Below are 22641 nucleotides of genomic sequence, written 5' to 3' on the forward strand. Positions count from 1 at the left end.
CACCCACCTCATTAGTTTTGCAAGACACAACAATAAGGAAATGTGCATACAGTCCAAATGCAACTACATAGCACAGAACTGCTTGAGGTTCTGAGTTACAAAGGATATACAGGGTACCACCTGGTGGCATTTCATCATACTAGCTAGACTTCCCAAGCTACACATTTATTTCGAGAATTTTTGGGTAGCATTTCATATGTCACACACACAAAACTTTACCTCAAAATTCTAACACTTTTAGATTACAGTTTTCTATACAAAACATTGCATGTCTACCCAGAAATGTGACCTGTTTCTGAAGTTCCTAATATTTCCTCTTGCAATCCATCACCCATGATAGTATTATTTTTTTGTTTGGATGTTACTGCTTCACCTCTCAAGGTGAGTTTCTGGCGGAATTTAAACCACTTGATACAATACTGTGGATTAAATGCATATGCACCAGAGATAACACTGTTGGCAACGAAAGTATCTGTCATAGATAAAAGTTTATGCATATAACAGTAAAACAAATCAAGCCCAGTGCCAGAAAATACCAGTGCAAATGGATTATGTGGTTTATTATTAAAATGAATGGCATGTATTGGAATGCCAGACAGTGAAGATTCAGAACAATAATTCTTTTGAGAGTGCAGACATGAAATGAGTGGTTTCTGTGATATGTTGAGCTGAAAACTCTCGGTTGAGCAGATTATCAGATAATTGTATTTCCACAGCTCCACTGAATACCAATAAGATAAGGCTGCAGTCAGTGTCTTGTCTTTCCTGTAATCCATGGAGTGGCCAGTGGAAATACAAGATTCAACCACTCCAGATTTGTTAGGCTGTAGAAGGCGAGTGGATCATTGGTGTTCGATGCACCATTCTTATATGGTGCATATTGTTTGTCATGATACACCATTCTTATACAGTGCATATTGTGTGTCCTTTTGTCACATTGACAAGGGATTTCATAATTTCATATATAACCTTTCACAGATCCTAGAAGATCTGCTGCCTTAGCCAGTGGGAGAAAGATAACATGAATGTAATGCTTCTTCATTATTCTGGCAATTTTCATACGTAAGGCTATAGACTTTACATCTCTTTCTTCTTGCTCTTCCTTCGGTTGGTCTGGGATTTTTCTTTGCAGAGCTCTCTTAATGTGCTGTTTTTTATATCCATTTTTATTGAATATAGCAATGCGCCCTGTAGCCTGTCAGTATTGGACACTACATGCACCCTATTTCCTAAAGTTTTAATTACGCTCATAGTTTGTGAAAGATAGTGGCAGCTAGATGCTTTAAGTATAAACCAGTATGGATGGGCTTCAGTACATGCAACATCCTTAAATCTCATCCTTCTTACGTTGAACTTATACATCCAAAAATGGTGGACAGCTGTTCATTTCCCATTCCATTGTAAATCTGATATTTTCATGAATAAAGTAAAGATTCTAAAGCAGCTATATGACCTTGTCCTCACCAAAGAATAAACTATGAATGTCTCATCGGCATTTCTCCAGAAGAGTTTTGATTTTAAAACTGCAGATGTGATAACTTTTTCTTCAAAATTCTATACATATAAAGTAGCTGCCGTGGGTGAGAGAGAGCTATCTGTGGTGACACCATCATTCTGTTCAAAATACTGTTTATCAAATAAAAGTAAGTGGAGGTGAACACAGGCTTAAACAATGCAGCTAATCAAAAACAGGTACTTTAGTGAATAAGGAGATGACATTGAAGCTAACCAGTAAATCAGAGCTGTTAAGTTTAAAAATTTTTAACCTATTAATAAACGCTCCCAAATCACAGTTTCCTACAAAAGATATCAATAACGAGGCTAAATATTGGCCAATGAATAAGCAGGTGCTTCTGTGTTACACACTATTTTTCTAAATATAATGCTTTGTAGTGGGAACTTCTGACACCGAATGTAACAGCAACACCAAATGTAGCGGGAAGAGGTAGAAGGCACTGTTTTAAGACTCGTCCGAGCTTTCCAAGAGATTTGTTGTTTCCAACTACAGCACTGCATTCCCCTCAGTCTGCACCATCGGGTCCCGCAATGCTGAGGACACCACTTTGCTGACTGCGAAATGGCTTGGCATGGAATGGCTGCGTCAGCGACCCGTGCCTGCACTGCTTTGTGTCGGCCTAGTACGTCCGCAACGTCAGGATGCACCGGTAGCCAACTCAGCAGCTTTTGCATCTGTCGCCTCAGTGCCACACGACAACAAGTGCCCACGATCCGGCAGCTGAATCTGCAGCCCTTGCCCTGGATGACTCCGGTGCATATAGGGGGCCAAGACAACTGCCTGCAGTAGCAAGCCGTGGAATGGCCCATTGCTGACTGGCTACGGACCCCGTGTCAGCCTCAGAGGGTCTAACCAGCGACCCACCATGGACTGGAAAACTGGCACCCCATCTACTGCTGCGAGTAGCCGGTGGTGTGACATGCCCCGCCGTCCAGAAGAGCAGCCACACTTGCATGCTTTGTTAGAAAACCGGCACCTATTTATATGTGGCTTTGCTCCTCTGTTTCGCTAACGCGCCACTCCAAGTCATGTACTCACATCACCTAGGTCGCACCAGTGGGCCCCTTCTTCTTGTAACTTGCACCGTGCAAACTACTGCATTTACTCTTTTCAGTGGTTCGACGGCTCTGTGGCCTCCATACTACTTCACAACCACTGATCAGCATAACTTACAGTCAACAGGCCCATGCCTGGCTGTAACTTGTGCGCTCAGAAATGTTGCACTGAATCTAACTTTCCCATCTTAAACTGTGGTGTCGCTACATTATTCCCCTCCCCCCTTCGGAAAGATCCGGTCCCCGGGTCGACCTTTAACTAACTCTTAACTTGTTAGGGTCGGCACCTATGACATATTTCCTTACTTTTAGAAAACTTAAATATGGTCTAGTACCCCTTAAAACACAACATGAAACAAAACGTAAAATTCCTTACTGGACGACCACTGCTCAATCAACCCATTACCTACTCGTCTCACGCCCTCGGTATTCAATCCACTGGGACTTGGACTACCCTTGGTTCCCTCCTGGAATTGGCTCTCCGCCTGATCAAAATGAAAACAACACATAACAAAGTTAAGGCTGCAAAGACACTTAGCACAGAGGTGCTCAAAATGATCGTTCTTTGCCGTTGCCTTTCCCTATACTGAGTGACATGTTGCACAAGCTGTTCATCTGAGCCAGCCACTGTGGCCGAGCAGAACCGTGCTGCTGCTGCAATCACAGGTTGAATCTTGCCTCGGGCTTGGATGTGTGTGATGTCCTTAGGTTAGTTAGGTTTAAGTAGTTCTAAGTCTAGGGGACTGAAAACCTCAGATGTTAAGTCCCATAGTGCTTAGAGCCATTTGAACCATTTGTTCGGCTGATATGTGCCGCTCTTGCTCTAAAATGAACTGGTTTATGGATCTCAACAGACCTGGCTCCATAGCTTGATTTAACAAGGTCAGATTCTGCCTTGGCAAAATTCTGAAGTGGCTTCTAGACAGTACAGCTGTGGCTGTGTAACATTCATTTGGAGACTCCTGAAATAGATGCTGGCAGGTGGAAAGTTGGTCCTAGTATGTTACACGCAGTTCCATTGATTAAAATTCTGCTCCCCTCGAGCCCTATGCATTTCGCTTCTACAAATACTCCCCGCTCAAAACAACTTGCTACTACCACCAAATTCTCATAGGTGGAGAAGACCCAATGCATCCTGACTTATTGCAAGCTCAGTTTTGGCTCCACAATATCCCTTGAACAGTCTATTTCTTTCCTCCTGGCTAAAAGTAACTGCACCATGCATGTGTCCAGATTGGTGCGCATCACCCTGGCTGGATATACCGTTACCTTCCCTCTATGGCAGCTTTGTAATTCCTCCCCTGTCATCTCGGCATACCAGTTGCTAGCTGCTGAAATCAGCAATACTTCCTTAGTTTTCACTTCCACAAACTTGCTCAATGCTCCCCTTTTCAATGACCTGAGGACATGTATCATCATCACCCTTCCTCCCTCTTCCAAACGACTGCTGCCCGCAGCACTCTATACTCGAAAATACATATACAAAAATACAATGCCTAATTAATCTATGCAAACCCAATGATAGATAAGAAAATGAAGAAAAAACTACAAATACTCTACTACTTTCTGAATCACAAAGCATACGGTACTTCATGCTGTACTCTATCTTCCTGGTTTTCTCTGTGCTTAGCACCTCTCTTCACTCTCTCTTACTTCCTCTTTCCTTCTGTGATATGCCTGGAATCTCGTCCAGACAACCCTTAAATGGCCATAACCACCCAATGTGTACTATCATTGTTCTAGTTGGCAGCTGAAGCTTGACATTAATGGGGGATTTGGTTTCAACAACTTGCTGTGGCCCTTGATACCTTGTGAGGAACTTCTTCGTTTTTCCCTTTTCGCATATAGGGGCTGGACAGCCTTACCCATTGCCCCACTCTGTACTGCGGTAAACTTCCTTTCCGCTTCACTGCGTCTTCCTGCTTTTCCAAAGCTTCCACATTCACCTTTTGTACCCGTTTCCAAACATCCCGAATTGTTCTCGCGAATTGACGTACAGAGTCACCGCTGTTTCTTTTCTGTAGCTTCACTAAATCAAATGGTGACAGCATTTTTCGCCCGTACACTACCTCATGTGGAGACAAACCGATATTTGTATGGATTTTCGCATTGTATGCACATACAATATGCTTCAAATACTCGTCCCACTGATGATGATGAGAACCCACATAAAAACTCAGCATCTTCCCAATTGTTCTGTGTACCCGTTCTGTCCTTCCGTTGGCCTGTGGATGCAACGTGCTCGTCCTCAACTTCTTTATGTTCAACAATTTACACAGTTCCTTCATTAAATCCAACATAAAGTTGGTCCCTGGGTCAGTAATTATTCTCTCCGGTACACCAAACTTCAAAATCTAGTTGTTTACTAACGACAAACTGCCTATTGGCTTCTGTCTGGGGTTCTTCAGCCAACGTTCATCTAATGATTTTTCTGATGTTTCGCCAGCACGAGTGGCTGGCATTGTCAAAGCTTCACCCTCCATTGCTGGTGGTGAACTACCGGCAATGGAGGGTGAAGCTTTGACAATGCCAGCCACTCGTGCTGGCGAAACGTCAGAAAAATCATTAGATGAACGTTGGCCGAAGAACCCGAGACAGAAGCCAATAGGCAGTTTGTCAACAAATGGCCACGAAAGCCTTAACAATTTTGGGTTTACTAACGCTTGCACAACCATTGCTGCCTGTTGATTTGGCATAGCCACCATCTCCACATACCTTGAAAAATGGTCTATTATTGTCAGAACGAATCTGTTCCCTGATGGTGTTTGCCTGAAAGGTCCTAAGCATAGAGAATGGACATGTTGTTTCCGGCAATCGTCATAGTTGTATCTGTTCCCGACTCAAATCTGCTCTCTGCACACATGGTATACAATTCTTGATATACTGATCCACATTTACTTTCCTAACTCTCCACCGATAGCTCCCCCCACTCTCCTATTCATCGCTCTACACCCTCCATAACCAGATAACACGTGATCATGTGCTTCCTTTAAAACCTCATCTCTCAGTTTCGCTGGCACTACTACCCTTGGCCCTAACTTCGTTTCCCTGCACAGAAGACCATCATACATATTAAATTGTGGCTGTGTCCGATAAAATTTACAATTGTTGTGCGCGTCCTGTAATTCTTGCCATACCACTAGGTCGTAACCTATGACTTCTACTTTTGCCACCTTCCTACTTAGTGCACCCGCATTACCGTGCTTCTTCCCTGGCTTGTGCACCACCTCATAGTCGAGTTCACTAAACCTCACAGCCCATCTAGCGAGTCTACTGGACGGATCCTTCAACCCCAACATCCACTTCAACGCAGCATGATCTGTCACTGCCCGAAATCTTCTCCCATATAAATAACATTTAAAATATGTGTTTCCATAGATTATGCTAAGCATCTCCCTCTCTGTTGTTGAGTAATTCCTCTCTGCTGCATTCAGCTGCCTAGATGCATAGGCTACAGGATGTTCTTTCCCATCAATTTCCTGACTAAGGACACACCCTAATGCTTGATTCAATGCATCACATGCTAGTATAAACTTCTTTTCAAAATCTGGAAACACAAGAACCAGACTTGATATTAACACTTCTTTCAGTTTGTCAAATGCTTTCTGACACTCTTTTGTCCACTCAAATTTCACACCCTTCTGTAACAATCAAGTCAACGACTGTGCTAAATCTACAAAACCCTTCATGAACTTTCGATAGAAATTGCAAATTCCGATGAATGACTGCACTTCCTTAACTGTTTTCGGTTCCCAAAAATCCCTTACAGCCTGTACGAACCTCGGATCTGTTCGCACTCCATCCTTATTAATAATATGAACCAAATATTTTACTACTTCTAATGCAAAATGACACTTCTCCAGGCTCAATGTCAAACAAGCTGCTCTTAACCACATAAAGACTTCCTTTACCGCTGTCTGTGTTGCTCCTTACTACTTGAAAACATTATAATGTCATCCAAATAGACAAGACACTGCCGTGGTTTCAAACCCCTCAAGACACTGTCTAGCAACCTCTGAAACATTGCCGGAGCATTTTTCAAACTGAATGGCATTCTGATGTACTGGTAATGGCCTCCAGGAGTAGATAACACAGTTTTTGGATGATCCTCTGGAGCCACCTCTGTCTGATGATAACCACTTGTCAAATCCATCGTAGAAAAGTACTGGCACTGTCCTAAGTGATCCAAAGTCTCCGATATGTTTGGAATCGGGTATGCGTCCATTACTGTCTTATTATTGAGGTATCAGTTGTCACAACAGAACCTGTATTTCTTAGTTCCATCCATAGATTTTTTAGGTACGATGACAGTGCCCGCTCCCCAGCAACTATTACTGTGCTCTATAATACCATCCGCAAGCTGCTGAAATCCTCCACAATTGGCTGCAAATACCTTGATATTCTGTATAGTTTACGGTAAACAGGTGCTTCATTCCCTGTTGGTATCCTATGTTGAAATAATGGAGTTGCTGGCAACGGCCCTTGCGGAAAAAACAAATTCTTAAATTCCCCAGTAATTCTTCCTTATGCTCTCTTTCTCCTCCTTTCAAATGCTTAATTTTGTCACGCAATGCAGTTCTATCAGCAGTTAGTGGTTGATCACTTTGCCTACCTCTCGAACACAAATCTCTGTCATCTGGCACATCCAAATTTGCTACTAAAACTCCTTTTCTCAAATTCGCATCTGCAGCACTAAAATGAACCATGTTTACGAGGACTACTCGCCTGTCATTTCCCTCTTGTATGCGTACAATACTATGTTTCACAAAACAACCCAATGGACCCAAAACTTCATTATCCTCCAATGGTTCAATAACACATACTGTACCCACAGGTAGATTCGACTCCACACTTACCCAAAGCGACTTCCCGGTGCCACCAGACACACACTCATGTGAATTAAGCCTTAATGCTAATGTACGTGGTTCAATTGGTTTGTTCATTAATTCAACCCCCCTCATGACAGCTCTGCATCGACAACAGTTTCCCGTAGCTGAAATAACATTCCACCAAGTTCCACAGTTCGTTGTCCAAGTTCAATTTTGGCATGATGTTGATGCAAGAAGTCTACTCCTAGAATCATATCGTAGCCCTCACTTACCCATGGTACTACTTCCATGCATACATCAAATCGGACTTTCCCTATGCGAAAGTCACTGACCCCAAAGTTGTGACCTCCTTATCCCCCACTCCATGCAACCTATAACGTGGTGGGTCTAACTTCCTTCGTCCCATTAAATTCTTAGTAGCCACTGACACTTGCGCCCCTGTGCTCAACAAAATCTTAAACTTTTTAGTTCCTATGGATCCTACCACTGAACATTCCACCTCTGCATACGTATTCGTAGCATTGAAATTAAACGGGAGCTCCCTTAGGTGGGTCTTGGGCCCCCTTTGCCGTTTAACGATTGTCCACCTCTACTAACTCCACTTCTCCATCCTCCACGCTGCTGATTTCAACCCCTTCATCTATTCCTCAGTGACTGGGTACATTGCCTCTGTACATGTCCCGTACGACCACACTTATCACATTTTATACCCACTGCAAACACTGTTTGTCTATCACGTACCCCCATTGCCAAGTCTATTTCCTCACATTGGATTGCCAGCTGAATGGCTGAATACAAATCTTTCAGAGTCCCTTCACGCACTTTCCGCGATATATGTGCTGGTAACCCCCACAAAAATACTTCAAGTGTCCATTGCTTGGCCTCCTGCAACAGAACACCATTTGCTTCATCGCTCTGACCCAACTCGTAAGTATACTCGTTAATTTCTCTTATCCTGTCCACAAATTTCTCTACTGTCTCCCCCTGTCTCTTCGTCATTGTACTCAGCCTCTCCCTAAAGTACCAAGCGCTGTTCTGTTTCTTGTACTTTGTAAAAGCCCCTCCTTCAACTGCTTAAACTGTCTTGTCTTCCTTAAGGCCTCAGAACACTTTACATATGTCTTCACTTCACTCATTAATCTAATCTTGGCTACATGTAACAGCTGTTCATCCGACCAATCATTATCATAGCTGAAGTTTCCAAGTTCTCCACAAACAAACGCACATCCTCAGATGCCTTGCCAGAAAATGGAATAATCAAACTTGTGGCAGGTGGATCAGTCTCCTGCTGCGACATCCTAGGCAACAACGACTGATCCCATGCAATTTTCTGCTCACTTCTAGACGTTAATTCACTTCACAACTGCGTATTGTCCGCTATCAATTGTGCTACCTTTTCCATCAAAATCCACACCTGGTTCTGACACACAAATCGTCCGTGACTGTGCCATTGTGTTGCTTTCGTTCCCAGTTAGTCCCTAAACAAAACATTTATTTAAGTACAAGAACAACCTGACTTACTACAGCTCTGTATCATCACACTTAGTATCATCATAAACCAATACAAAAGTAATCAAATGCCACAAAAAAGAAAAAAATAATAAATTTTGCTGCCCCAAATACAGTAACACTTACTCTGACAGCAAAATAATATGCCTACGCAAAACATCCAAACTGGCCTGCCAGGAGCCATACTCAAAACACACACAAAAATAAGAAAAAAACGTCCAACACTCAAAAAGAAAAATTGGTCAACACTCACCACGTTTTGTGACTGTAATGCCGGCGGGTGGGCTCGAACGTTGTACTGTACAAACGACACCCGCTATTCTGACACCAAATGTAGTGGGAACTTCTGACACCGAATGTAACAGCAACACCAAATGTAGTGGTAAGAGGTAGAAGGCACCGTATTAAGACTCGTCCGAGCTTTCCAAGTGTTTTATTATTTCCAACTACAGTGCTGCATTCCCTCGGTCTGTGTCACCGGGTCTCACAATGCTGAGGACATGCTGCAAAATGGCTTGGCGCAGAATGGCTGCCTCAGCGACCCATGCCCGCACTGCAGTGTGTCAGCCTTGTACGGCTGTGATGTTAGGATGCGCTGGTAGCCACCTCAGCGGCCTTCGCCTCTGCCGCCTCAGTGCCACCTGCTGCAAGGCGACCCGCGGTGCGCTCCCTCACCAGTGTGGCTAAGAACACGGTAACAACGAGCACCCATGATCCAACAGCAGAATCTGTGGCCCTCGCCCTTCATGTCTCCGGTGCGTGTTGGGAGGCAAGACGACTGCCCGCAGTAGCGAGCCGTGGAGTGGCCCGTCGCTAGCTGGCTACGGACTCTGCGTCTGCCTCAGCTGGCCAAACAAGCGACCTGCCGTGGACTGGTGTCCCATCTGCGTGTAGCCGGTGGTGTGACATGCCCAGGAGAGATGCCTCACTTGAATGCCTTGTTAGAAAATCGGCACCTATTTATACGCAGCTTTGCGCCTCTGTTTTGTTAATGCACCGCTCCGAGTCACATACTCACAACACCTAGGTCGCACCAGTGGGCCCCCTCTGCCTGTAACTTGCACCATGCAAACCGCTGCATTTACTCTTTTCAGTGGTTGATGGCTCTGTGGCCTCCAATCTATTTTGCAACCTCTGGTCAGCGTAACTTACTGTCAACAGGCCCACGCCTGGCTGTAACTTGTGTGCTCAGAAATGTTGCACCGAAGCTAACTTTCCTATCTAAAGCTGTGGTGCTGCTACAGCTTGTAGGATGTGGTCCAAGCATAGTTTATGACTTTCATTTTGTTCTGAACCAGTTTTTTGTTTCTGTACAGATTTCTGGACATTGGGTGGCTGTATAATCTGGGAGACAAAGAACTGCAACCCTGCAGTTTATTGATAATTTCCTTGGGTAGAGAGCTGGAGTTTTTAATTTATTTCTCTTGTTTATTGCTAAGCATTATCATCATATCATTGGTACATTTCATCACATTTTTTGCAGATGGCTTTTTTGTATTTCTCACAGATGTCGTTGGTCTTGTTTCCTTTGCACATTCCAATTTGACACTTCTTTCACCTTTTTAATTTGCCTGTTCCTGTAGCCACTTCTTCATTTGATTGGCTTTCTTGCTGCTGTCACTCTCTTTGTTGTTTCCCATTCGTGAATTCATTTACCAACTGGAGATTGAAATTTCTGCCATGTCTAGAACATTATAAAAGAAATGCGTTGGCCATCTCGTACAAGCAACCTTAGTTGGAAAATCGTGAATCATTTGATCGATGACGTCACACTATAATTTGTGGTGTTACAAAAGCTAGTAATTTCTTTGTTCTTTCCTTCTTTGCTCACTGCTACTTCAGGAAGTAGTGTGCATAGAATGACATTCTTATTCTTCATTCCTTGGTATATGTTATGCTGCATTCTGGCTTAGTCTTTTTCAGGATGATGATAGAATATAGGTCATAAATGTTCTTCTTAAAACAGTTTGAAAATTCTGGGAAAATCTCTTTCTTTGTTCCTGTAAGTGACATTTGATTCTGTTGAAGTTTCTTGTCAAGCTGAAGTACCTTCCTTGTTTTACAAATGACTATATGAAGCAAATAATATATTATCCCAATGGCTGCTTGTCCTTACCGAGGTATGGGAAGGTATCACAAATGGTTCTTTGGCGCGATTTTGAACTTCTTGAAATTCCTACAATATTTCATCAGTGCAGCTGACAACATCTTCGGGTATGACACACACACACACACACACACACACACACACACACACACACACACACAGCTGAGATATCATTGAAACCTCCTATTTATCCCAACATAAATAGGGAATGCATGAAGGTGCCAAATTTGGCAACCAGTAGCAAAAATTTCATAATCGGTTGTGGGAATGACAGCTATGCCATCTTCAGATGATGAACCAAAGATTCTGGCACAAGCAAAAAGGCTGTTGTTTCTACTATGCACTGCCATCTGCCACACCAGTACCCTCTGTCAGAAGTAATATACCAAAAAATGCATCTCTGGTGTTATGCAACCATCCTTGTCATTGCCATCCAAATATTTAAGGTGATACCAAAGCGTCATCCCATATATGATCAATAGTTTCCCTTTGTGGTTGCCATGACTTTTAATATTACCAGTGCTGGACCCAAGTTTGAAGCCAGTGCCTCTGTTCACAAGTGTTATGGCTCTGCAAATTTCCACCGCTTCTTAAATGACAGTACAAAACATGGTTGGTCCAGACAAATGTGTCATTTTTGATGTGTCTGTCTTCCACAGTGTGATGTGTTTGTCCAACATGAATCCCTATTTGTTACGGGGAATCTTATGAACACTGTGGCATCTTAACTAACATTTCCTTCATTGAGCACAGAAGAGCTCTGAGTTTTGTTGGCAGATGGAAGAAGCATTTAACTGTATTTGTTCTGTAATCATCCTATTTTTAAAAAAAAACACCGCTTATGTACGGCAAGACAACTATTCCAGTTCTTCACTTTGTAACATGGGCTGGGTATGAGGCATAGTGAATTTCCTGTTCACAGTATCTGCTTTGCAGAACTGTTGTAGTTCATCAGATAGATTGCCTGATTCCGATACAGCTTGTCCTCTGTGCTCGTGTGTGTGTGTGTGTGTGTGTGTGTGTGTGTGTGTGTGTGTGTGTGTGTGTGTGTGTGTGTGTCTATTGTTGATAGAGGCCTTAATGGCTGAAAGCTATAATTGTGTGAATCTTTTTGTTGTGCCTATCTGCGACTCAGCATCTCTGCTATATGGTGAGTAGCAACTTTCCTTCTTTAATATTGTTACAAATCTTCGTTTTGGCATTCAAAATGATTAACAGTTGCCATACTTGCATGTGTTTGTCAGATTAAACTTATTTCTTAAAATTTACTGACCAAACTTTACTTGGACATTTTTCATCCCAAGCTACCTGCATCAAGGACAAGGTCCAGTAGCGCCTCAGTGATGATACTGATATTATGGTCTTACTGGTGGAAAAGGCAACACAACTGTTATCCGCCCAACCTGATGTACTTAGGCAAGTTGAACCAGCTATAGGACGAATCTGCATATTGTGTACTAAATAAGGACACAATGGCCAAAATACAGTGAAGAACTTTAAAACTCCTCAAGAAAAGCACAATCTCCAATGTTGTGTAATAAAGTTGACAGTTAGTTGTAATACAGCATCTGCCACTAGTTGACTTAGCAAAACTGACAACTATAAAATCTCCTTTTCTTTAATGAATCAGTTAGGTGTATGAGGAATGAGACAGTGGGTTTGGAGTCTGAAGGACATTCATGCAAAATTTTATGCAGTTTCATGTATTTGTGTATATTTTTATGTATCTGTTTATATTTTTGCATATCTGTACATGTTTCTGTGTGCCTTATGTATTTTTGTATGCATTTTACTCATCTTTTCACTTATCCAACTCCTCTCACAACCATCAACACCTATTTTGACCACTTCTGCATCATTCTCATTCTGTTTACACAATTCCTACCACAATATACCTTGCCCCATCTTTCTGCACCAGTTCAGAAAAGTATCCCTTTCCCTGGCTTAAACCCAGTCCCACATCTTGTTCCTCAAATTCTGGTTAAACCATGGAATCTCCCCCCTCCCCTCCCAAAAGCCCTAACTGTAAAGATTCCTTTTGCTGGAATCCTCCCCTCCTTTCACTATGACCTAAACCTTTTCACTTTCTGCCAATCCCTAGTCCTCACAAACCTGGTACTTCAAAAACGCATCTCCATGGCACAGACGTCACAGAACCACCTATTCCTTTCCACCAAAACCCTCAGCTCCACAGAACTTTCAGTTCTATCAAAAGGCCTCACCTTTAGCCTTACACCCAAATTTAATCTCGCTGGACTTGTCAAAGACCTACACTCGTCCTCCTGATTCCTACAATGGAAGCACTTCTTTGCTACCAATCCCTCCAACCAAAACCACCCTAATTCCAACATTAACCCTGCCTCTTCCAGTTCTTACAACCATCCAACTGTGATCCTTCCCCCCTCCCACTTAACCACCCACTATTCACCTTCCAGGAATCCCATACCTCCAACTTAGCCTCACCATCCTTCCCCAGGTCTCTTCCTCAGAAAACCAACCTTCCAGTAGAAGAAAGAACACCCAGAAACAACTTCAAAACAAACCCTGACCTAATGATCCTACCTGCAGACAGAGGTTCCATCACTGTTGTTATGAATTGCAGTGACTGCCTGGTGGAAGGCGTTTGTCAGGCGTTTGTCGGTTACCTGACTCCTCCAACTATAAACTCTGTCAGAGTGGTCCCATCCCAGAAGTCCAACACAATCTCCAGTCCCTGCTTAAAGCCTTAGACCCTTCCCAGAACATCTCCTCTGAATATTTTTCCCTCCTCACCCTTATGACAACCCACACACACACACACACACACACACACACACACACACACACACACACACCTTCTACATGCTCCCCATAATCCACAAACCCAATCCTGGACACTCTATTGTGGCTGGTTATGGTGCTCCCTCTGAAAGAATATTGGCTCTCATTGACCAACACCCCCAATCAAATACCCGTCAAAGACACTAACCACTTCCTTCACTGACTCTCTACCATCCCCACCCCTTTACCATCTGGATCCCTACATGTCACTGTTGACGCCGTCTCCCTATACACTAACATCCCTCATGCTTACAGTCTTAGCACTGCTGAACACTACCTTTTCCAAAGTCCTTCAGACTCCATATCCACTACCTCATTTCTCATATACCTTACTGACTTTATCCTAGCCCACAACTACTTCTCCTTTGAAGGGAAGGTATATAAACAAATACACGGCACAGCCATGAGCACCCACATGCTACTGTCCTATGCCAACCATATTGTGGCCCATCTAGAGAGACCTTCCTGGCCTCCCAAAACACCAATCCCTTAGTCTGGTTCAGGTTCATTGATAATATCTTCATGATCTGGAGAGAGCCAAGACATCTTATCTTTCTTCCTTAACAACCTCAACCCCTTCTCTCCCATCCACTTCTCATGGTCCTCTCCGACCCAGCATTCCACCTTCGTACGTGTTGACCACCTCCTCTCTGATAGCTCAATCCACACCTCTTCCACATTAAACCAGCCAACCACCAACAATACCTGCATTTTGACAGCTGTCATCCTTTTCACACACAAAAATCCACCCCATACAGCCTGGCCAGCAGGGGATGGCATATCTGCAGTGACAAAAAAAAAACTCCCTTGCTCAGTATGGTGGAGCTCTCACCAAGGCCTTCACAGACAGGCACTCTCTCTCAGATCTAGTCCGCAAACAGATCTCCCATGCCATTTTCCCTCACAGCCTCAATCCTCCCACCGTCCCCAAGAACCTGCCACGTAGGAGAATCTCCTTCATAACCCAGTACCACTCCGGACTGGACCAACTGAACCACAACCTTTGCCAGGGCTTTGATTAGCTATCATCATGCCCTGAAATGAAGGACATCCTACCCAAGATACTTCCCCCCCCCCCCCCCCTCTCTTATTGTGGTGTACTGTCGCTCACCCAACCTCCACATCATCCTAGCCCATCCCCATGCCGCTCCAATACCAACCCCTTGCCCACCCAGTCCTGTCACACGTTTATCCTACTCTGCAAGGGGCCAGGCCATCTGTGAAAGCAGCCATGTCATTTACCAGATCTACTGCAATCATTGCACAGCTTTATATTTGATATGATTACCAATCAGCTGTTCACCAGGATTAATGCTCCCTTCCAAACTGTGGCCAAGAGCAAAATAGACCATGCTGTGGCACAACATGCAGCTGAACTTAACACACCTGATTTCAGTGGCTTTTTCACTGCCCGAGCCATCTGGATCCTTCTGTCCACCACCAGCTTTTCTGAACTGTGCAGATGGGCATTATCCTTACAACACATTCTCTGCTCCCATGATTATCCCTATGATAACTACTGTCCCCAAATCCTCTACCCCCTCTGTCTTATCATCTCCTCCCCATTCTCATCTCCCGCCCTGTTTATTTGACACCGTCTGCCAACACATCCTCCAATCTTTCACTGCTCCTCCCCTTTTTGTTCCTTTTTTCCACACCTCCTGACGCTGCGCCTGGTGATATTCTAGTCCATGCACACTCCATCAGACAGTGTTCCTCTCTCTCCCCACCCGTACACTACTATTCCTTCCCCTTCCCCACCCCCTCCAAGATGCTGGAGTTGGCAGTCATGTGTGCATGAGGTGTGCTACCTCTTGTGTATGAATGGTGCATGTTTTAGATTATTAGATTAGATTCACTTTCATTCCAATTGATCCGTAGTGAGGAGGTCCTCCAGGATGTGGAACATGTCAGAAAAACAACAATACATGACAAATATTTACAACTAAAACAAATAAGCTAATGTACCATTCCACAGGTCCCAAGTGGAATGATAGTCATATTTTAATGAACACTAAGAGTCATTTTACAAATACTAATGCACTGAATTTAAAATAAAAGTTTTTTATTTATTTATAAGGTAATAAACAAACATGTAATACAACTACTGTAATACTTATTTACAATGAACACATTACTGCACTGAAATGGTGCAGAAGTTAGATTATACTTACACACACACACACACACACACACACACACACACACACATTTTCAATGAACACATTACTGCACTGAAATTGTGCAGAAGTTATGTTGTACTTATATACAAATCAGTTGGTTTTACTAAAAAATTCATCAATGGAGTAGAAGGAGTTGGCCACCAATAAATCCTTTAGGCTTCTCTTAAACTGAATTTCATTGGTTGTTAAGCTTTTTATGGCTGCTGGCAAGTTATTGAAAATGTGTGTTCCTGAATAATGCACACCTTTTTGTACAAGACTAAGTGACTTTAAATCCTTGTGAAGATTATTCTTATTTCTAGTATTGATTCCATGAATTGAGCTGTTGGTTTGAAAAAGTGATATATTTTTAATGACAAATTTCATTAAGGAATAAATATATTGGGAAGCTGTAGTTAGTATCCCTAGTTCCCTAAACAGGCTTCTGCAGGATGTTCTTGAGTTCACACCACATATAATTCTTACTGCACGTTTTTGTGCCCGGAAAACTTTAGCTTGGCTTGATGAATTACCCCAGAAAATAATCCCATATGACATTATGGAATGAAAGTAAGCATAGTATGCCAGCTTTTTCATTTTTATATCCCCTATGTCTGACAAAATTCGCATTGCAAACAGAGATTTGTTAAGACGCTTCAGCAGTTCTGTGGTGTGCTCCTCCCAGTTGAATTTATTATCAAGCTGTAATCCCAAGAATTTAACACCATCCACTTCTTCTATCTTCTTGTCATCATATGTTAGACATATACTCTTGGGACACCCCTTACAAGTTCTGAACTGCATGTAGTGTGTTTTTTCAAAGTTTAGTGACAAAGAATTGGCTAGGAACCAGTGATTAATGTCCACAAATATTTTATTGGCTGATCTTTCTAAGACTACACTTGATTTGCTATTTATTGCAATGTTTGTATCATCAGCAAACAAAACAAACTTGGCATCTGGTAATGTTACTGATGAAAGGTCATTGATATATACAAGAAAAAGTAAGGGCCCCAAAATGGAACCTTGTGGGACCCCACATGTAATTAGTTCCCAGTTGGATGATGCCTGATAGCTTGATACATGTCTCTTTCCTAATAACACTCTTTGTTTCCTGCCAGAGATATAAGATTTGAACCATTTTGCAGCATTTCCTGTTACACTATAATATTCTAGTTTACTTAAAAGGATATTGTGATTTACACAGTCAAATGCCTTTGACAGATCACAAAATATACCAGTTGCCTGCAATTTTTTGTCTAATGAATTAAGTACATTTTCACTGTAAGTGTAGATAGCCTTCTCAATATCAGAACCTTTTAGAAATCCAAACTGTGACTTTGACAGTATGTTATTTGAGATAAGATGGTTATAAAGACGACTGTACATTACTTTTTCGAAAATTTTTGAGAATGCTGGCAACAGTGAAATTGGACGGAAATTTGATGCTATTTCTTTATCTCCCTTCTTAAACAGTGGCTTAACTTCAGCATATTTCAGCCATTCAGGAAATATTCCACTGATAAACGACTGGTTACACAGATAGCTTAATATGTTACTTAGCTCAGAATCACATTCTTTAATTAACTTTGTTGATATTTCATCATACCCACTAGATGTTTTTGATTTTAAAGATTTTATGATGGACATTATTTCTGTTGGGGTAGTGAGGGTCAAATTCATATTATGGAAGTTACTTGAAATGTCTGGTCTAAGGTAATCCATAGCAGCATCTACCGAACCTGACAACCCCATCTTTTCAGTAACAGTTATAAAATGTTTGTTAAAAAGTTCTGCAACACTATACACATCTGTCACCAATGCATCATTTACTCTTAATGCTATTTGTTCCTCTTCATGTCTGGTTCTACCGGTCTCCTCCTTCACTATATCCCATATTGTCTTTATTTTGTTATCTGATATGACTATCTTTTCCTTGTAATATATTTGCTTTGACATCCGTATTACAGTCTTTAATATTTTGCAGTATTTCTTATAATGTGCTATAGCATCAACATTGGAAATGTTTCGGATTGACAGATACAGTTTTCTTTTTGTTTTACAAGATACCCCTATTCCTCGAGTAATCCATGGCTTCTTTGTAGACTTTGCTCTAACCTTGGTAAGTTTTGGGGGAAAGCAGTGTTCGAATAAGGTAAGCACTTTATTAGCAAAAATGTTATATTTTTCATTCATGCCATGAGCACTGTAAACATCAGTCCAGTGAATGTCTCTGAGGAGTGTCCTAAAATAATCAATTTTTGGCTTACTGATTACCCTCTTGAGCTCAGATTTAACAGATTTTATATCCTGTTCAGTATTAACATTTAACAGAAGGAACTGCATGTCATGGTCTGAGAGGCCATTGACTATTGGTTTTGTAATATAATGTCTCTCCTTTACTGTTGAAGACTGTGGCTGAAAGCTTTATGTAGGTGTCTTTTAATTGTGCTTGTCTGCAACTTGACATGTCTCTGTCTTTTCCTACATTGTTGTATAATCCTCAAAGGTGGACAAGTATGAGGGGCATTCAATACATAATGCAACACATTTTTTTCCTCGGCCAATTTCAGTTGAAAAAAATCTGGAATTTGCTGTGGGACATTGTGGAATATTCCTGCTTCAGCCCTATAGTGTTTCATGAAGTTCCATTAGGTGGCAGTGCTATACATAGCCTTCAAAATGGCATCTTTAATGGAGGTCCATTCTAAGCAGAGAGCTGTCACTGAGTTTCTTTTGGCAGATAACCAGAGCATCACAGATATTCATAGGCACTTGCAGAATGTGTACGAGACCTGGCAGTGAACAAAAGCACAGTGAATCTTTGGGCAAGGCATATGTCATAATTACAACTAGATCACGCAAACATGTCCAATCTCCTGCCTGCCATCTAGCCACACATATCTGTGACTCATGCAGTGTTGGAACATGTGTACACACAGGAGATAGATGGATCACCATGAAACACCTCACTGCAGAAATGGACGTCTTAGTTGGTAGTGCAGACACACTCATCCACCAGTTGGGGTACTCAAAGGTGTGTGCCTGCTGCGTTGCTCACTGCCCAACAGAAGACCATAAAGAGCAATGAAGGACCATCTGTGCAGAGTTGATTGTTTGTTATAAGGTTAATTATGACAATTTTTTGTTGAACATCATCACAAGTGGTGAAACCTGTATTTGTCACTTCGAACTGGAAATAAAACAGCAATGCATGGTGTGGCACCACACCACCTCTCCTCTGAAGACAAGCTCAAAGCCACACCCTCACCCAGTAAAGTCATGGCAGGAGGATTATTCTGTTTTATGTCCTCCCTCATGGTGCAACAATTAACTCTAAAGTGTATTGTGCTATCCTTAGGAAATTGAAGGAACAACTTCAGTGTGTTCATCACCACATGAATGCAAGTGTGCTTCTCCTTTTCCATGACAGTGCAAGGCCTCACACAAATCTGCACTTGTGAAAGTAGCTCAGACACTTGTGAAAGTAGCTCAGAAAACTTTACTGTATTGTTCTTACTTATCCATCCTACAGCCTGGATCTTGTACCTTCCGACATCCGCCTGTTTGGCCCAATGAAAGATGCACTTCACTGGAAGCAGTACGTGGATAGTGGGGAGTTTATTGATGCAGCAAGATGTTGGCCAGACATTGATCAGTACAGTGGTACCATGCAAGCATGCAGTCCTTCACAGTAAAGTGGCATAAGGCTGTCACACTGAATAGAAATAGGGTTTTGTAGCCAAAAGACTGGGGAATAATATGGTGTATTGGAATCCTGAAGAAAACTAACCTGCTTTAAGGGGGAGAAAAAGTGTTGCATTATTTACTGAATGTCCCTCGTACATACTCTTACAAAGTCCTGAACACTGTCTACATATTTACATACACTCTGTTGACAAATTGGTTTACACGCAGATGACCACGTGTTGAAAGACAGGCCTGGACTTGTACACTTTACCTCAGCATGCATTTACTGAGTCATTAATTGAATGAGTACAAACTTCAATCTGCAAGAAGATGGTTAATAAACATGGACTGACTGTAGCATTGTCCTGTTCTCCTACATACAGAAGAGTGTGTTGTTAATTATTGAATTTGGATATTAACTTTTAATTTATAACAGGGAAAAGAGCACAATTAGTGATTATACAATTGCAATGAGTCAAGAACTAGTCTGGATTAACTATGTGTTAGATAACTAGAAAATTGACGAAGTTGTGAGTATTATTTTTTTAATACAATGTATACTCCCATGGTGATTTCCTAAAAAAGTAATCTTCTAGATCAAATAATAAGCAAACTAACATGTTTTTCTTGTGCGAGTAGGCATTTTTGTAATCATAAAAATTAGGGCTACAAAACTAGGTAACTAAATTTAGAAAAGAATCACCACTTAAAAAATGGAACATTCCAGAAGATGAAAACTTTAATTATGAATAACTTATTTCATATAATGTTTTTGGAAAAGATAAAATGCTTACTGAAAGGGGGGACAGAAGGGCTTTCAGACTCAATATAAGTATGCCAATACATTCAGAGTTATGTATTAGCTCATCCCAAATCTCCTCATATTAAGAATATCTTTCTATCAAAATTGTTTCCAAGTAAGATAATTAGTCTGTTGTCATAGGTAATCGTAAACTACATATTGAGTAATAAAACTTTATGAAAGTCATATTAAGTAAGAAAGTAGCTGTTTTAGGTAATTCTTGTAGATGTATCATTCAGAAAAAGAGCTAAAATGAAAAAGAAATTATTATTTTTATTATTATTACTATTATTATTAGAAATGGAATAAGAACAAATGAATGGTTCAAGCTTGCTCTGTTACGTCCAGTAGGTGTGTAGTAGTATACAAGGAAAGTGTACTGAAAAATTATGTCTTATCCCTATTAGTACACAAAATGAGTGTTTTGCATAGGACAAATGTGAATGTAAAAACTTGGTAAATGAGGAAGATGAGAGTTTAAAAGTCCATTAATATTGAAGTTATTGGTAATGGAGCAGAAACTCAGACAGGACTAGGCTGAAAGAATTGGCTGTCTCCTATTCAGTGATCCTTGTCTAAATCCGCCTCAAGTGATTTTCAGAAATGGCAGGAAACTTAAATCTGAATGTCCAGACAAGCATTTGAATCCCATTCCTACCAAATGTGAGTTAATTGTCGTGATCATGTGTCACAATACTTGATTTAGGTAAATAGAAACTTTGAGGATGAAACTAGATGACACCAAATAGTTCAGTAATATAGCGTGCAGATTAAAGATGTCATCTCTTTCATCACACTGTGTCAGTTTAAGTAGAGTAACATTCCTTTCTTCTACATTTTTGGCTTATTTTAAATATAAATTCAAGACATGTTTCTGCAGCGCAGTGTCATTTGCTAACTTTTTCCATTTTATTGCAGATACTGATACTGTTCCACAAACAGGCAATGCCATACTTCATTTACAGAACACTGAATAGAAATACTGATGATAGTGAAGAAGTCATGCAGTATGCAAGACTGGTTGGCATGAAATGTGCAAGAAGAATGCTGCTTGTGAGGGTTTGATGCTATGTAATATTAGATACATCCAAATGCACGTTAATATGTATAGTGACAGGTGCATTATTTGTATATAGCTGATGTTTACTAAAAGAAGTTTATTAGAGTGATGTTCATGGAAGAATCTCTGGCTTCTTTAGTAACAAATTAAGAGATAATCCTCTTCTTCTTAAATCTTATTGGCAGGTAGCCATCATACAGCTCTGATTCATAATGTATTTGTTGTGTTCATTGTCAATAAAGTTGTATGTTGTTACTTAATGAGGCTGCCTTCCTGTTTAAGTACCTGACTTGAAATATGTGGTTCTATTTATATTGGCATGGCAGTGTTCATAATTATTTGCAATAGTTTATTTCCTCTTTTCCTGTTTAACCAATTTATTACATTGCCTTTATATTTTTACTTTATTTTCAAGTACAACAGTTTCTTTAATTTTGCCTTATTAGCACATTTAAGATGCTTCTGAGTGAATTATACATATAGACTGTTATTGCTCCTCCATGATAATATTAACATGTGATGTCTCATTGAAAATACTGCACGATTTTCAAACTTGTTTTCCAATTAAATGACGTGGCTTTGTTGTTGTATTTCAAAATAAAACAATGCAGAAATAAAGTGAGTTCAGTTTGGAAATAATGACAGATATTGGGCTTTTCCAAAATGTAATCAGGATATTATGTTTCATGCATTATGATGATTAATGTTTGCAAATTTTAATAAAAAAATGAACTTTGATGAGTTTAATATATTATGCTCATTATTTCATGTGTTGTCTGTAACATTTTAATTAAATGACCCATTAGGTTAATTATGTTCAGTTTCTAAAGCCAGAAAATATAAGTGCAGATAAAATGTTTTGACGTGGCAGTGAAAGAGTTTTGCTAAAATTCACTAATTTGATATTTTAGGTCACCGAACTCAGCCTTAGCAAAACCTTAAACTTTTTTATACAGAATCATTTGCCACTATGTAGCTACCATCTACTGGTGCCCAGACTGTGGGAAAAAAGAGACTTTTTGATGTGGCAGGAGTGGTTGTTATTGAATTGGATGTATTGTTACACAGAAGGTCATAGCGATCAGAAGGCT

At 41.0% G+C, this 22641-nt stretch overlaps 1 protein-coding gene across 2 annotated transcripts in view; it reads left to right on the plus strand.

Annotated features, from left to right (window-relative positions):
• Positions 1-22259, plus strand: part of LOC126162839 (arginyl-tRNA--protein transferase 1) — a 183930-nt gene extending 161671 nt beyond the window's left edge. For both annotated transcript variants that reach the window (XM_049919601.1, XM_049919602.1), the window contains exon 10: positions 21409-22259. In XM_049919601.1, coding sequence (XP_049775558.1) covers positions 21409-21555 — 147 coding nt within the window. In that variant the 3' untranslated portion in view covers positions 21556-22259. The remainder of the gene's footprint in view (positions 1-21408) is intronic.
• Positions 22260-22641: the final 382 nt, after the last annotated feature.

Source organism: Schistocerca cancellata, chromosome 2, assembly GCF_023864275.1.
Source record: "Schistocerca cancellata isolate TAMUIC-IGC-003103 chromosome 2, iqSchCanc2.1, whole genome shotgun sequence".
Lineage (NCBI taxonomy): Eukaryota > Metazoa > Arthropoda > Insecta > Orthoptera > Acrididae > Schistocerca > Schistocerca cancellata.